Source organism: Peromyscus leucopus, chromosome 22 (genome assembly GCF_004664715.2).
Source record: "Peromyscus leucopus breed LL Stock chromosome 22, UCI_PerLeu_2.1, whole genome shotgun sequence".
Lineage (NCBI taxonomy): Eukaryota > Metazoa > Chordata > Mammalia > Rodentia > Cricetidae > Peromyscus > Peromyscus leucopus.
Genome location: NC_051081.1, coordinates 56256576 through 56272944, shown reverse-complemented (window position 1 = coordinate 56272944; position 16369 = coordinate 56256576). Strand labels below are relative to the sequence as shown.

At 46.6% G+C, this 16369-nt stretch overlaps 1 protein-coding gene across 3 annotated transcripts in view; it reads left to right on the top strand.

The window, feature by feature from the left end:
- Nucleotides 1-16369, top strand: part of Mboat2 (membrane bound O-acyltransferase domain containing 2) — a 135158-nt gene that overhangs the window by 117065 nt on the left and 1724 nt on the right. For all 3 annotated transcript variants that reach the window (XM_028893741.2, XM_028893740.2, XM_028893743.2), the window contains 6 exons: nucleotides 1754-1937; nucleotides 4201-4393; nucleotides 7798-7901; nucleotides 10796-10860; nucleotides 12225-12357; nucleotides 14814-14965. In XM_028893741.2, coding sequence (XP_028749574.1) covers nucleotides 1754-1937; nucleotides 4201-4393; nucleotides 7798-7901; nucleotides 10796-10860; nucleotides 12225-12357; nucleotides 14814-14965 — 831 coding nt within the window. The remainder of the gene's footprint in view (nucleotides 1-1753; nucleotides 1938-4200; nucleotides 4394-7797; nucleotides 7902-10795; nucleotides 10861-12224; nucleotides 12358-14813; nucleotides 14966-16369) is intronic.

The window sequence follows — 16369 nt, the reverse complement described above, 5'->3', positions numbered from 1 at the left end:
TCTGTTCCCACAACCGATCCATGAACTGACCCCACAGATGCACTGCCAGAGCCGCAGGACATGCTGCTCCGGCTCCTCCCGGGTGTCCCCTGCTCTCGTCCCTCGCCTGGCCTTTGTGCTTCCACCGCCCACACACCGGGCCAGTGCGGTGTGTGGTTTTCCATCTTTTACTCAGAATGAGCTCACAGACTCTGATGTGGCTTGGAAGGCAGGCCCCGCGTGATCGTACCTCAGTTAGCAGTCTTTCCTCTGTCTGTGTCTTCCGTGTCATGTTGTCAACGCCGCTGTCACTGAGGGTGCGCCACCTGCGTCCCCATCACTCCCGCTCCCCAGCCCCTCCCTCATCGCCTGGGTCTGTACAGCTCTCGAATCTGTTGAGCTTCTGCCCAGATGTGCTTTACCAAGGAGGCTTCCCTGACTTCTTAACGTAAAGAGGCCCCTTTCTCTTGGTGGCACTTAGCAGCTCTGAAGATTACATATATTATCATAAGATTATATTTCTGCACATATTTAATATCTGTGCATATATACCTTATGTATATATGAAGTCTGTTTTAGTCTGTGTTTTACTGGAGGATAAGCTCCATGCATGTGAGATTCTATTTGCTGACTGCTCTGTCTGTAGACCCTGGAGCCTGCTGTCCACATGATGGGCACACAGCATACAGTTATTGAATGAGCAGGCAAGTGAGAAGTGAGAGATGATTCCTTATGCCCCATCACGGTCATCTTGGGTTCTTTCACTATAAGAAACCTAAGTGAAAAACCTCTGTATTTGCTTCTAAGGATCTTTATGAAAGTCCCCTACTGTTCCATTTTACTTCTGTAAGATATCTTAACAAAAAGCAACTTAGAGGAGAGAGTGGGTTTATTTGGCCCACAATTCCAGACTGTAGTCTGTTTTAGGATTTCTATTACTGTGATAAAATATCATGACCAAAGCAATTTAGTGAGGAAAGGGCTTGTTTTAGCTTCCAGCTCCCAGGTCATGCTCCATCACTGAGGGATGCGAGGACAGGAACTCGAGGCAGAAGCCATGAAGGAGTGCTGCTTACTGGCTTGCTCCTCATAGCTTGCTCGGCCTGCTTATACACCCAGGAGGAGCAGACCAGGGGTAGCACTGCGCCCAATGGCCTGGCTCCCATATCAATCACTAATTAAGAAAATGTCCCACTGGATGGCCAACAGATCAGTTTTATGGAAGAGTGTTCTCAACTGTGGTTCCCTCTTCTCAGATTATTCACATTAACAAAAGAAGAACCAACCAGGACATGGGCCACCATCGCAGAGAATTTACATGGGCAGGGGGCTCAAAGCAGCTAGTCATGTCATCCCACAGTAAAGTGCAGAGGGAAATAAATGCAGTGATGCTCTCAGCCGGCTTCCTGCTGAGTTACACCATCAGGACTCCTTTCTTAGGGAACAGTGTTCCCCATTGGTGGACTGGGTCTACATAAACTAACAATCAAGGGGATCCCTCTCATAGGCCAGCCTGATCTACAAACTCTTCATGGAGACTCTCTTCCCAGGTGAGTGCAGGGTGGGTCGAGTTGAAAGTTTAAAACGTAGTGCACCTATTCAGAAATGCTGTTGAGAATCACTCCATACTGCTCCCGGGTTCTTATGTAGCTCCTCATGAAAATAAGGTGTCTTGTTTTGGAAACGGCAGCGGTAGTGAGCACAGGACTGCTGTTCCTGTGGCTTCTCCCTGGAAGCATCTGTCACACCTCACAAGTGTATCTTCTCGTTACAGGCGCATGCCAAGTCTCCTGGAGTATGTAAGTTATACCTGCAACTTCATGGGTATCCTGGCAGGCCCTCTCTGCTCTTACAAAGACTACATTACTTTCATTGAAGGCAGGCCATCTCACATATCACAGGCCAGTGAAAATGGAAAAGAAGAGCAGCAGCATGAAAGAGCAGATCCGTCTCCAAACGTAAGGGCCCGAGATTCACCTGGAGCGCTGTGCTTGTCTGTCTGGGTCTCTGAAACAGTCTAATGCCTTCACTTGTTGTAATTTCCCCCACTGACTTTTTCTTTTTTCCTTTTTCCTTGTGTGTGCGTGTGTGTGCAAGAGTGTTGTTCGAAATCTAAACATCTCTTAATAAAAAAAAAACCTTGGTACCAGGTATTGGGGTAAATGCTGAAAGATCAGAGAGACAAAGGAACAAGCCACAGCCACCACCTCTTACCTCACCAACACCTCAGCCTGGAAAAACTTATAGTTCCTGTCTCCTCACACCTTGTATACCTTTCTCCACCCAGCCATCACTTCCTGGGACTAAAGGCATGTGTGCTTCCTAAGCAAAGGCATGAGATCTCAATTGCTGGGATTAAAGGCATGTGACTCCCAAATATTGGGGTTAAATGTGTGTGCCACCACTGCCTGGCTCTGTTTTTCTCCTAGACTGAGTCAGTCTTATGTAGTTCAGGCTGGCTTTGAACTCACAGAGATCCAGATGGATCTCTGCCTCTTGAGTGCTAGGATTAAAGGTGTGTGCCACCACTGTCTGGCCTCTGTGTTTAATCTCATCTTCAGGCAGTTTATTAGGGTACACAATATATCACCACATGAGAGTGCATGTGGGTGTGTTCATGTGTGTCTCTCTGTGTGTGTGCATGTGGTGTGTTGTTAGAGACTGAACCCAGAGCCTTGCCAGGGCCTGTTTTGCTAATGTATTAAGGCAAATAATTCTACCACTGAATTGCATCCCTGTCCTCCATTACCATTTCTTGTTTTCATTTTTTAAAAAAACATTTATGTACCTGAGTGTGTACTGTGCTAGGTGGGTACCCACAGGGGTCAGAAGAAGGTGTAGGATGCCCTAGAGCTGAGGTTACAGGCAGTTGTGAGCTATCTGAGGTGGGTTCTGGGTACTGTACTCCAGTCCTCTGGAGCAACAGAAGTAGTAATCACAGAGTACCCCTCCAGCCCTCTTGTTGTCGGGAAGCTACAATGATTTTACTCTAAAGCCTGGCCTTGAACTTGTGATTTTCTTGTCCCACCTTCCCCAATTACATGTCTGTACCACCTGCCAGCTTCCATCTATTTATTTATAAGTATCTTTCACCGGGCAGTGGTGGCGCATGGGTTTAATCCCAGCACTCGGGAGGCAGAGCCAGGAGGATCTCTCTGAGTTTGAGGCCAGCCTGGTCTACAGAGTGAGTTCCAGGACAGGCTCCCTAACCCTAACCCTAATCCTGTCTCAAAAAAACCAAGATATGTGTGTGTGTGTGTGTGTGTGTGTGTGTGTGTGTGTGTGTGTGTGTGTGTGCGTGTATACATATATTCATATATATATATGAATAAAATCTTTCAGGAAAAATAACTCTTTCTACTCTACTGAGTTGTGAAGTCTAGTAGAGGCAAAGTCACAATTAAAGAACAAATGTGAGTTACTTGGAAAACCGTGTAAGCGGCTGAAGAGATGGCTCAGTGGTTTAGAGCGCTTGTTGCTCTTGTGGAAGATCTGGCTTTGATGCCCAGCACCCACATGCTGGCTCACAATAATGCGTAACTCCAATTTCACGGGGTCTGAATCTCTGTTCTGACCTCTGTGAGCCCCAGGCACATACACATACAGTGCCCATGCAAACGTACAGGTAAACATTTGTACACATAAATAAATATAAACTTTTTTTAAAAGAAAGGAAACAAATTCCTTAGTGACAGTAATGCTGTCTTACCTGGTGGGTCTCACCTCATGGCCTTCTGTCTTCCTGATCCACCACTGGAAACACCGGAGGCTCGTTTCCTGGTTGCATTCTCTTCCTAATGATGCTAGTCAACATCATGTCCACGGGGCTGAGGAGATGGCTCAGTGGCTAATGCATATGTGAGAACCATAGTTTGGATCCCCAGGACCCATGTCACAGTAGGGTGTCACAACCTGCCTGTAATTCTGTCCCTGGAAGGCAGACACAGGGGATCCCCAGAGTTGGCTGTCTAGCAAGATGAGTCTTATCAGGGAGTTCTGGATTTGATTGAGAGACCCTGAATTGGTGATTGGTGTTAATGAGGTTGACAATATGCCTGTGTGGGACTGTGAGGATCTGAAACATCCAGGGCGAAGTGACTCCTGAGTTTTGATCACAAGCAGTAGGGTTTATTGCTGCTATATTCAGGATCTGAGTATGGCAGTGTGTAAGAAGTGCGAACAGAGTCTACCAGGTTTATGACCCTTGCCTACCCCTTCCAGGCAGCAGTTACGGAGAAGCTCCTAGTCTGCGGACTCTCTTTATTATTTCACTTGACCATCTCCAACATGCTGCCTGTGGAGTACAACATTGACGAGCATTTCCAAGCCACCGCATCATGGCCAGCCAAAGCCACCTATCTGTACATCTCTCTTTTGGCTGCCAGACCTAAGTACTATTTTGCATGGACCTTAGGTAAGTCGCATGTAGACTCGTCCCCGTGCTGAAGTGTGTCTTTTAGATCTCAGGCAATGTCCTAGGGCTTTTGGTTTTGTTTTTCTGTGACTATGCCTTATTGTACCTGCTGGCCTCAAACTACTGAGTGCAAGCAATCTCCCTGCTTCAGCCTTGCTAGTAGCTGAACCTACAAGCACCCCACTGCATCCAGCTCAAGAGTGCCCTCTTGAGGATATACAGTTAAAGACCAAGTAGAACAGTCAGTCATTTTGCATTAGAAACAAACCCCCAAAGTGCATGAGCAAGGCCTGTTTTATTATAAGATAAAAATCAATGGTAGTTGAGGTGATCGCAGGCACTTATCTCAGTGCCTGTTGTATGCGAGGCTGGGCAAGCTTGATTGAATACTGGCGTGCATGGCATAGTCCCTGTCTTCGGGGTCCCTGCAATTTCGCATGATGTGATTGCACTTAGCATTACGACCCAGATACGGTTTATTATGACTGAAATTTCACTAGTAAAGTGTGCCACACCACATCAGTTCACGAAAGGGTTCGTGGCACCCGCCAGGCGTTTGAGTGTTAGAGAAGAGCACTGTGCCTTTGCTAGTGAAGAGGCGTGGAAGTGCCTGAGCTGTGACCAGTGTAAGATGGGTCTTGGGAGGAGAATCTCTCAAGTCCTCCCCTGTACGGCTGCACAAGCCTCAGGAGGCTCCAGGCGATGATGTCATGAACTTTATCCTCGAGATGTTTAGCATTTTCATGTCGCTCCGTGAATCTTGAATGTAGCAACAGACGACATGTTCTAAACAGGTCATGACCCTGCCCATGTCTCAGAGGGTGGACCGACGTGGATTGGAGCCTGTTTTGTATGTCACAAGCCTCTTTATTCTTAAGACGGTGTCCTGTTTACTAAGTTGATGTGATACTCAGTGAACATTTGGATATCTACAAAGAGCACACCGTAAAAAGACTGAGTAGTAGTTGGTGCCTGGATTTGGCTGCTGCCTTTATTTTTTTATTATTATTATTTTTGCTACCTTCATTTTATTATAGTGAAATGTAATTGAGAACTAGAGTCCATATTTTCAGACTTTCATGCAGAAATGCATCAGTAAAAGTGACTGCTAAAGTCACTAACAGGCTACTGTTAATTTAATGATAATAAAAGATAATATTACCTTGTGAGAATTTGATTGTTTTGAGACAGGATCTCCTTGTGCATCCTGGGTTGCCCTCCATCTCCAGACCCTTCCTCAGTCTCTGGGATGCTAGCAATGAGAAGCTTGCACTATTATGCCTGGCCTTGTGTGGGTTTAAACTAATATTTCCTTAGTACTATTTTTATACTAGCCAAATTTAAACACTGATACTAAATAAGATTCCTTAAGATCCATGTATACCTGTCAAAATGCTGACTTTAACCCAAGGGAGGCTCTGCTATTCCAAACCAATTTCATATTTTTAATTTTTTTTTAATTGTTGTTGTTGATGTTGGTAAAATGGCTCACTGGGTAAAGGCACTAGTTACTTGCCTGATAACCTGTGTTCAATCCCAGGGACCCACATGTTGGAGGAGAGAAACAGCTCCTGGAAGCTGTCCTCTGACCTCTGACCTCCACACATGCTTTGTGGCATGTGAGTGCCCGCACACCTGCCCATATGCACATACAACACCCCCCACACACACCAGATAGATAGATAGATAGATAGATAGATAGATAGATAGATAGATAGATAGATAGATAAATGTAATAAATTAGGCTTGAACCATTGGATTAGTTAGGCCACTAGCTGCAGGAATATGGTCTTCTGTACCCATTTGGGTTGTTGGCAGCCTTGTGTGGGGGCAGTGGGACTCTTTTTATATTATTAGCAGATTTTAATCTTTAATCCTATTAAACCTGCACATTACTATATTGACAGGCTCACCATAAAGGCTCAGATGTTTTGGCCCTTCTTAAACCTGACAGAAGGGTAAATCTCTATTGCTCACCCCCTCCACAATTGTAATTTTTGCTTAATCAAATAAATAATAAGGAATAAACAATTTAAGGGTAGGATCCATGTCTGTGAAGGTGTATTGTTTTGCTGCATTTTGATGGGTTTCTGCTAGTTTAGTCAAGACACGGATGGTGTGAATTAGAGACACTCCCAGTTGGGTGGGAAGGACCCACCTGAGGCAGAAACTTCCTGTCTTGAGCAGGTTTGTAAGCAGAGATGCTGATGGAGCTTCGTGTGAAGGGGCTGCAAAGCAAGTTCCACAGACAGTGGACTCTGAGCCAAGAAGGAACGGGATGGAGGCATTAGCCCCCTTGTGTTTCTGTCTGTAATAAAGGCCAAAAGGAACGTGCTGAGCTCGGGGCAGAAGGTCCCAGCAGTGCCCTTCAGATGGCTGAGCATGCTCCACTGTATTCGAACGTTGTACCCCAGCATTTTTAATTCCTCCCGTCTCCTCAAAGCTTCATGTCTGGTGTTTTGTTAACCAACTAACTGTCCTTAATAGGGTCATTATTTTCACAGGGTGTGATGTTTCTAACCTTTCTTAAAAATTAGAATAAGTCAGGCTGGAGAGATGATTCAGTTGTTAGGAATACTGGCTGCTGAGTAGTGGTGGCACACACCTCTAATCCCAGGGGAGGCAGAGGCTGGTGGGTCTCTGTGAGTTCAAGGCCAGCCTGGTTTACATAGTGAGTTCCAGGACAGCCAGAGCAATAGAGAGAGCTTGTCTCAAAAACAAAAACAAAAAATAACAATAACAAATGACTTCTTGCTCTTCAAGAGGATCCGAGTTTGGTTGCTTATATCTACCTTTCACTCCAGCTCCATGGGATCCAGTATCCTCCCCTGGCCTCCATGGACACCTGCATACATGTAGCATGTACAAAGAGAGACATACACACAATACACATTTATTTAGAATAAGTCATGGATTATTGTTGTAGCTCACCAGGAAAGGGCTTGCATAGAAGGTCCAAGGCCCAGGGTTCGATCTCTCAAATACTACTAAATAAAAAGTCAACGTTTACTGTTTAAGAAAAAAACATTGTACATACCTTCTGGGAAAATAGAGTAGATTTGAGGGGCGGGAGCATGGCTCAGCAGTTAAGAGAATCTGTTGCTCCTGCAGAGGATCCAGGTTCAGTTCCCGGCACCCACTTGGTGGCTCACAAACATTTGTAACTCTTGTTTCAGGGGATCTAACACCCTCTTCTGGCCTCCAAGGGCACCAGCCATGTACATGGTACATATAGCATGCATGTAGGCAAAACACCCAGACACATAAAATAAAATCAGTCTTAAAGCAATACAAAACATATGTGTGTGTGAGTGTGTGTGTGTCACACACACACTCACACACACACACACACACATATTGTATCTACATTGTAATAACATTTCTAATACTTTACTTTGTCACAGCTGATGCCATTAACAATGCGGCGGGCTTCGGTTTCAGAGGCTACGACAGGAACGGAGTAGCTCGTTGGGACTTGATTTCCAATCTGAGAATTCAGCAAATAGAGGTTAGTAAATGGTTAAGACATTAGTTATGCGACAGTTTAATGCCACAGTTTGCTTTCCCAGGCTACGGTGTGCTCTCCCGACAGTGGTACTGACAGGTGTTGACCTTTTCATTTTATTTCTCTGTAATAGAATAAAGAATTTATTTGGGCTTACAGAAGGTTAGCGTCCGTGACGATGGAGTGGAGACACATCCTGAGAGTGAAGTAGGAATGGCGTTTGTCTTAAAATGGTTTCAGTCCGCCTCCAGTGACGTGCTTCCTCTAACGAGACCCCCTCCCAAAACTCCCACACAGCACCATCACCTGGGAATCGAATAGTCACGGGCATGAGTCTATGAGGGACATTTCTCACACATGGAGTGATGTTTATTTTTATACAAAGATTACTGGCTGGTCGAGGTGCCGTGAACAAGTGACTGTTGGACGTTTGGCATTCAACTGGATACCCACGCCACTGCCTTCAGCTTCATAGAAGAGGGGATGAAAAGAATGTCAAAGGAGGACCATGATGTAATACCCCAACTTTCCCCCATATTTACTCATGGTGGACCATTCCCCCCACACACACACTTCCTCCAAGGGGATTCAGTGAATGAGCCTGGTGACTTATGGGTCCTCAGGAAGCTAGAAAGTGCTGGAAAGTAGGTTCCGACCTGGAAGGTGCAGGCAGGCATAGGGTGTTTGTGAATCTGTAATCTGTCTTAGGGAAAAGTGACATGGGAGATGACCAGATGAGCCTGTGAGGGTGGGAGAGAGCGAGCATTTCACAGGGCGGCATTTGGAGATGCTGGAGGTGAGGCAAGAAAGCAGAAGCCATGCTGAGCACAACCTCAGAAGCTCCCAGCACCTGCAAGGCCACTCACAGCCCTGTCTGTCTCTAGTTCCCAGGGTCTGGCGCCCTCTTCTGGCTGCTAGAAGCACTACCGGCACGTGGTGCACAGACACCCACAGGCCAACTACTCATAAAATAAAAATAAATAAATAAAAACAGGGAAGGGGAAAGGAAAGGGTGGTTGCTGGAGTAAGGCGATGGACATGTTGGTATTTACAGCCTTTGACTGTTTGGCCCCACTCTGAGGAACTTTTACCCCCATAGAGAGAAAAACATAGCGTTCCATGTTTTTATACTCGTCCATAAAAAGGGCAGGATTTTCCCATACCTTGAGAACCAGGGATATGAGGCGTCACCTTCTTGGGGATAAGTGGAATGAAGAAAGAGAATCATTGGATCCCTGAAGGAGGACACAGTGGCCATTGCTAAATGTCTCAGATGTCAGTGAGATGGGGGCTCAGGAGCAGCCCCATCGGTTAGGAGTTCATTGCTAGTCTTCAGGGAGGGGGAGCACAAAAGGTACGTGACCCAGGCGCGGGGGTGGGGGGGGTGGGGGGGGCTGTAGCTGTGGAGGCCTGTGGCCAGAGGGGGGCCTGAGGAGACTTTGGTTGAATTTTCTCTTAGCACAGAAAGATGAAAGGGCTGGAGAGTTGGCTCAGTGGTTAAGAGCACTCGCCGCTCTGTAGAGGACCTGAGTTCAATTCCCAGCACCCATGTTAGCTCGCAACCACCTGTAACCTCAGGGATTTGAAACTCTCCTCGGGCCCCTGTACACACCTGCACACACATTTATATATATGAAGAGGCACACACATATACACGCATACACACACACAAACACAGAAAGATTAAAATTTCTGACTAGAAAGGAGCCTGAAGATAGAGAGTCTGGCACAGTGGAGAGAGGCCCCTGTGCACACGGGAGAAAGATATGAGGCAGAGGAGAGGTGGCCACACTCGCCCCAGAGAAAGGCACTCCTGAGATGGAGGGACGCGGGTGTGGAGTATGGTGAATTCTGTCTTGAAGACAGTCTAGTGTCTGTAGTAGGAGGCCGGGTCAACCTGCTCTGAGGGATTTGGGGAAACTCCTGAAGTACTTGGTTGACCTATAGGAAATTACTTCTTTTTGGTGTTCCCTCTCTCACACACAAAATGTTGCATTGTCATAAAAGTGTTTTCAAGATGGGGACAATTACCATAAGGTAGATTGAGGGCCTAGTTACAGCTGAGAACCATGGACATATGACAGGTCTGGACTGTCACGGTCATCATCCAGATGTTACCAGTGGGGATGATGGATAGCAGGCCAGTCAGAGAGTAGGGTTTTGATAGGTCACTGGGTAGGAAAGGAAACTGGACAAGGACATCCAGATCTGATGAGATAGACTGTGGAATCTAAAATGCTGGAAGGAGCTAGAGATGTAGCTGCTCACAATGATTGACTGTGCACCTACCGCATGTGGGGGCTCTTGGTTTGATCCCGTCACCATAACTGAATAAAGGAAGGGAGACAGTCACACAGGATGACAGCAGACGAGATGCAGCGCAGGGATAGACACACACACCCAGGGAATGCTAGATCTAATGAGATTAGCTTGACCACAGAGGCTTCCCACGCGAGTGGCCACAGTCTGAGAGGTTTATGACCCATTGCTCTCTGGAGGCAGTGTGGAGCTAGGGGGCGGAGAAACACTAGTGGGTGACTGACTGTGGACATCCTTCCCCTGGAAAGACACAGAATGGGGAGAGGAGGGTGTGGTGGCGGCACCATCCAGGGCACAGAGGCGAGAGATAACTGTGTGAGTGTTCTGGGCTCTGGGAGGACTTCTCTGTGTCCATGACCTGGGGGAGCATGGCGATGCCCTTCTCCCCTCTGATGTGCCTGGGGATACAGAAACTTTCATGGAAGATGTTACTGAATTAGAACGGTGTTAAGGAAGGAACCCGTGATTATTACCAAGTGATTTTTAGTTTTAATTTTTTAGTACACCAAATCATTATTATGTAGACTCAAAGCTTCATTATTTTGTTGGCCAAAGAAAAAGGTCCCTTTGTTTTTCAGATGTCAACAAGTTTTAAGATGTTTCTCGATAATTGGAATATCCAGACAGCTCTTTGGCTCAAAAGGTATGTTCCTCCACGAGTCACCCTTGCGCATGCTCTGGCATCAGGGACTTGGGGTTGAGCTTGCTGACTTGACGTTCTTCGTTGTCGGGGTGTTGAATGCCATTGTGGTCTTGGTTTTACCCAAGGTATGCCATTAGCATCCACCAGAGCAAGGCACTACCCATCACATCGAGTCATACACATTTCTATGTGGGTGTCACCTCGTCCTGGTTCAGGCTCTGCTGATGTCTGGGGTAGCCAGTGTTCTCTGTAGTTCTTGTGTCCTGGAGATTTGGTATTAAAAACAAACTCAACCAGATGGTGGTGGCGCACACCTTTAATCCCAGCACTCGGGAGGCAGAGCCAGGTGGATCTTGTGAGTCCAAAGCCAGCCTGGTCTACAGAGTAAGTTCCAGGACAGCTAAGGCTACACAGAGAAACCCTGTTTCGAGAAACCAAAAAAAAAAAAAAAAAAAAAAAAAGTTAAAAAAAACACATAACAAACCAACCAATCCCCAGGCTTGCCCTGGATTTCTAGGACTGACTCAACAGCTCTTTATATGTTGGACACAGGACACACATGTGTAGGACCAAAAGACCCAGTCCCCACTCCATAGTCAGAACTCACCGTATCCTTAAAATTACAGCTGGAGGCTGCAGAGTTGGCTCAGCAGTTAAGAGAACTTGCTGCTCATGCAGAGGATCCAAGTTCAACTCTCACCACCCACAAAGTGGTTCATAACAATCCCTAACACCAGTTCCAGAGGATCTGATGCCTTTTTCTAACCTTGACAGGCACCAGGCCTGCATGTAGTCGACATATACGCATGTGGGTAAGACATTCATACACACAAAATAAAGGAATCTGAAAAGTGACAACCACATCTTGCGGCTGTCCCCTGGAATGCACGTTCTGAGAGAAGAGACTAGCCAGAGCACTGAGAACTGGCAGTCAGATGTATCTCCGCATGTGAGCTTGAGTGCCCCAGGCAGAGTAGCACCCGAGATAAGGGGTTGGGAACGGAGTCACAGGAGCGCCGTGACAGTCGAATGCACCCCTTGAGACATACAACATACACTGTCGCATTGCGCCCCAGCCAGCCTTCTCAGTGGTTCTGTCTTAGAATCCTGTCCCCTGCTTTAAGAAAACTAACTGGTACATAGACTCCCAAATACCGGAAGTGATCATTTTAGTAATTATGTATACCGGTGAAGAGATAAGAACAAAGTTTATGCTCGTAAGTGTGACACTCAGTGACCGAGCTAGTCCCAGGAGAAATGCTGTTTGTTTTCCTGGCTTCCCTAACCCTGTAGGTCAGAGAAGGACCCTGTGGACTTTGGGAACTCAGATCTGCTCACTCCTCTTGGCTCTCCGTGGTTTCTAGGGTGTGTTATGAACGAGCGACCTTCAGTCCGACGACCCAGACATTCTTTCTCTCTGCTGTTTGGCACGGGGTCTACCCGGGATACTATCTGACGTTTCTGACAGGAGTGTTGATGACGTTAGCAGCGCGGGCTGTAAGTATCAACATTTTATTTTATAATCCAGTGAGTGAATCTCTGTTTCTTTGGCTGTGATCAACATCATCTGCCCAAGAGAACTTAGACATGTGACTGTGCTTGGAAACAAGTGTTCTCCTAGTACCAGCCACGACACTAACTACAGACCAGGAGAAGCCATGCACCTGGCATGTGGGAAGGGTTTGAAACATGTTATGTGTCTTGTGGCGTTTTCTGATTGAGAGAGAATAGAAAGATGATTACAGTGGGTAGATCTAAGCCAGGTGGTGGCGCACACCTTTAATCCCATCACTCAGCGGGCAGAGGCAGGTGGATCTCGGTGAGTTCGAGGGCAGCCTGGTCTACAGAGTGAGTTCCAGAACAGCCAAGGCTGTTAAACAGTGAAACAAACCCTGTGTTGAGAAACCAAAAACAAACAAGCAGCTACCCCCCACAAAACAACAAACAAACAAAAAGAATGGGTAGGTCTGTTCTTCACAAACATTTGTTTCCTGCAGGCTGTAGCCCTTGGGTCCTCTCTCAGTTGAGAGTGGAGTTTGACCACTCCCAGAGAAGGGGATGGGTGGTTTCCAGTGGGAGACACTGTGGCTGCGGTACCATCCTGTAGAGGATTTGCTGGGGGGAACCTGGAACAGTTTGGGGAAACAGTTGAGATAGCTTCCTACTATGGGAGAGGAAAGGAGGATAAATTGGTTTAAGTATTTGAAAGTCAACTAGAGGGAAGTCATGTGTCACGAAGTACGTTTTAACAAGCTTATTATAATGCCTTGTGGATAAAGGAGCTTCATCTAACAAGCTAGCAGATCCTCATTTCGATGTACCTGAGGGAATGGCAAGAAATAGTAACACAGGACTGTGCCTTCTGGTAGTCAGTGCCAACTAGAGCAGAGTGGGGAAAAGATTGTGTCTTAGGCATGGGCATGGCATTAGAAAAGCTCAAAAGCCAAGGTGAGCTTGGGAGACAGCAGGTCAGTGTAGTTAAAGCAGAGCGTTCCTGTCTGTGACCAGCGGATAGTTCCCAATAGGCGAATGGAAGGAAGGAGGCAGGCGCTGCTGAAGGGCCTGAGCATCAGCAGAGGCTGGTCCTGCTCTGTCCCTAGCATCAGGGAGTCAGGGGACGTGGGGCTTCTGTTTTGATTTCTTGGGGTACTTAGGGCCTCACAATATAGATGAGCACCCTAGCACCGAGCTACACCCCCAGCCAGCTATGATTTTGAAACTTGGGGTGGCATGGTGTAGTCATGCTGGAGGGAACGGGTTCTTTGGTAATAGACTGAATGGATTAGAGAGAGCCAGGCAAAAGGCCCTGAGTGCCAGGACTGGGTTCTAGGCACCGAGAATCGTAACCATTCACTACCTCAGTATTGATCCAAAGCTGGATTGCATTTTGGTTATTTTACCTTCTAGGCGTTCTCCTACTGGAATATTAATGCAGAGGGAAGATATTATATTGGAATGGATATTTTTACCAAATAAAAAATTAAAAACTTATGTGGAAAAAATCTCTGACTTGATTTACAAAGGAAAATTGAGACTTCGTCAATTAGCAGGCATAGACGCAGCAGAAATTGTCGTACCATTATCTAAGGAGGACATTGAAAAATTATGGACAGAAAGTGAACCTTGGCAAAGAGCTTGCAGTGGCATCTTTATAACCAAGGCCATGCTTCCCCTGTGGAAATGTTATGACACTCAAGACATAAAAGAAAGAAAGAAAAACAAAACAAAACAAAACACAAAATATGAGACATCTGGTAGAAATGGGAAATCTTGTTTAAGTTTGTACCATTCAAAACCAGCATATGATATTTTCAACTGGGCATGTGGCTGAGTATGTTTGTCCAGAATGCACAAGTCTCCAACCCCAAAACACACACACACACACACACACACACACACACACACACACACCTTTCTGAGAGGCCCTCCCAGCTCCCCTCAGTGGGTGGTGTGTGTGGCCTCTGTTTCCGGGTCTGCTGTCTGACCAGAACTGAGGTCAGAGATCCTTCTGGTCTTCCATACACTCTGAGGCGAAGCCAGAGTAGAGCTGCCTTGTTCCCAAGTGAAGGAGAAACCAGAGACCCGGTGAAGGCGTGTGCAGTCTCTAATTTACCCAGCACTACTTAAAGAGCTCTGTTGGTGTCCATGGCTAGCCTCTTGGGAAGCTTCATTTTAAACAACTTCACACCCACAGAAAAGCTACAGAGAACGCCCCCAGACCCTCTGCACAGTTCACCGTTTGCTGGCTCCCTTCCCCCACCAATACACACAGTACTGTTGTTGGGACCGGCGCGTCCTGGTGGTGGTGGCAGTGGCAGCGGTTCAAACCCAGGCAGCAGTGTGAGAGCATGTTACTCTACGTGCTTGAAAAAGTCGCCGTCACCAGTGGGTTTTGTATCTAGTGTTAAATCTAAAGACGGAACGAATGTTCTTGTGTCTTTGTTTCTTTCCAGGTGAGAAGTAACTTCAGACATTATTTCACTGAACCCCCTCCGCTGAAGCTGCTCTATGACGTTCTCACGTGGGCCGCGACACAGATAACCATCAGCTACACGGTTGTCCCCTTCGTGCTTCTGTCTATAAAACCGTCGTTCACGTTTTACAGGTGAGCGTCCCTCTTCAGCCGTCGGGAGGGGTGGCTGTGTTCCCAAAGGAAGTTCCGTGCTAATTGAATAAGAGAAATTGTCTTAGTTACACTTTCTGTTGTTGTTACAAAACACCATAACCAAAAGCAAGCTGGGGAGGAGAGGGTTTATTTGGGTTACATTTCCATGGCACTGTTTATCTTTGAAGGAACCTGGAGACAGGAGCTGATGCAGAGGCCATGGAGGGGAGCTGCTTACTGGCTTGTTTCCATGGCTTACTCAGCCTGCTTTTCTTAGAGAACCCAGGACCACCAGCCCAGGGATGACCCCACCCACCATGGGCTGGGCCTTCTCCTACTGATCAATAATTGAGAAAATGTCTTACAGCTAGATCTTGTGGAGGCATTCCCTCAACCAAATGGCTTCCTTCTTCTCTGAGGACTCTAGCTTGTGTCAAGTTGACACAAAACCAGCCAGCACAGACATAGGAAGATAATAATACGGCAGCCTCATTTCTGCCATTAAGTATATTATCAATTATTTCTTAGTCGTAAACCAAGCAATCCCAGGTTCCTTCATGGGGCAGCTTATCCCTCAGTGGCACCAGAAGAGGAACCCACTCCCAGCTCCAGAAGACTTAGCTGTCACCTGAGTGTCCAGAAACTGGCCAGAAGAGGAAAAGGGGGCATGCTTTATCAATTATTAATTAACTGGATTTTCCAGTCACAGTATTTTCACTTCCCGCCTCTACCTCCTCCCTCTTCTCCATGTGGCTGACAGCTGAGATCCTCTGTATTTCAGAAGTCGCTGTCTGGAAGTCCATGCTTTTCCTTAATCTTCTTCCATCTCCTCTCCCTGCTCCACCAGGCACAAGAGTTTGTGGTCAAAGAATTAGACTCAGACTTTAGGATCTAGCTTGATAGTCACATAGGAAAGACAAATATTGGTCCATTTTAACAAAGTTGATTCCCTTTAAAATGTGTTGGGCTGATGGTTGGGTTGTCTGTCCCATATTTTTTTTCTTCAGTCACTTTGAACTTTCAACTTTGGAAGCAGTTAAGGTCCCATCAGACTCAGAGTTGATTTAGGGACTGATTTTCTGGTGATTTCTAAGATATGACCTCTATTTACGGAAGTCACCATCACACAGTGGTTGTTACTTATTGCTCACGTTGTTTTGGTCTTTTAATCGAGTGATAGTGGGTTTGGGGTAGGCCAAGCAGTGACTGGACTCGACCCTTGGCTGTCCAGTGTTCTCTGGTAAGCCCACATGTAATTTTGTGGCTACGTTCAGACTGATGCCTCTGTTAATAAACACCTTTCTGTTTTGTCCTGTGTAGCCTCATGACCCTGACAGAACACCGGAATGTATCTAGGTCTATACTCCCGAGCTGGGGGCGATGCTGCAATTAGCCACACCCCCG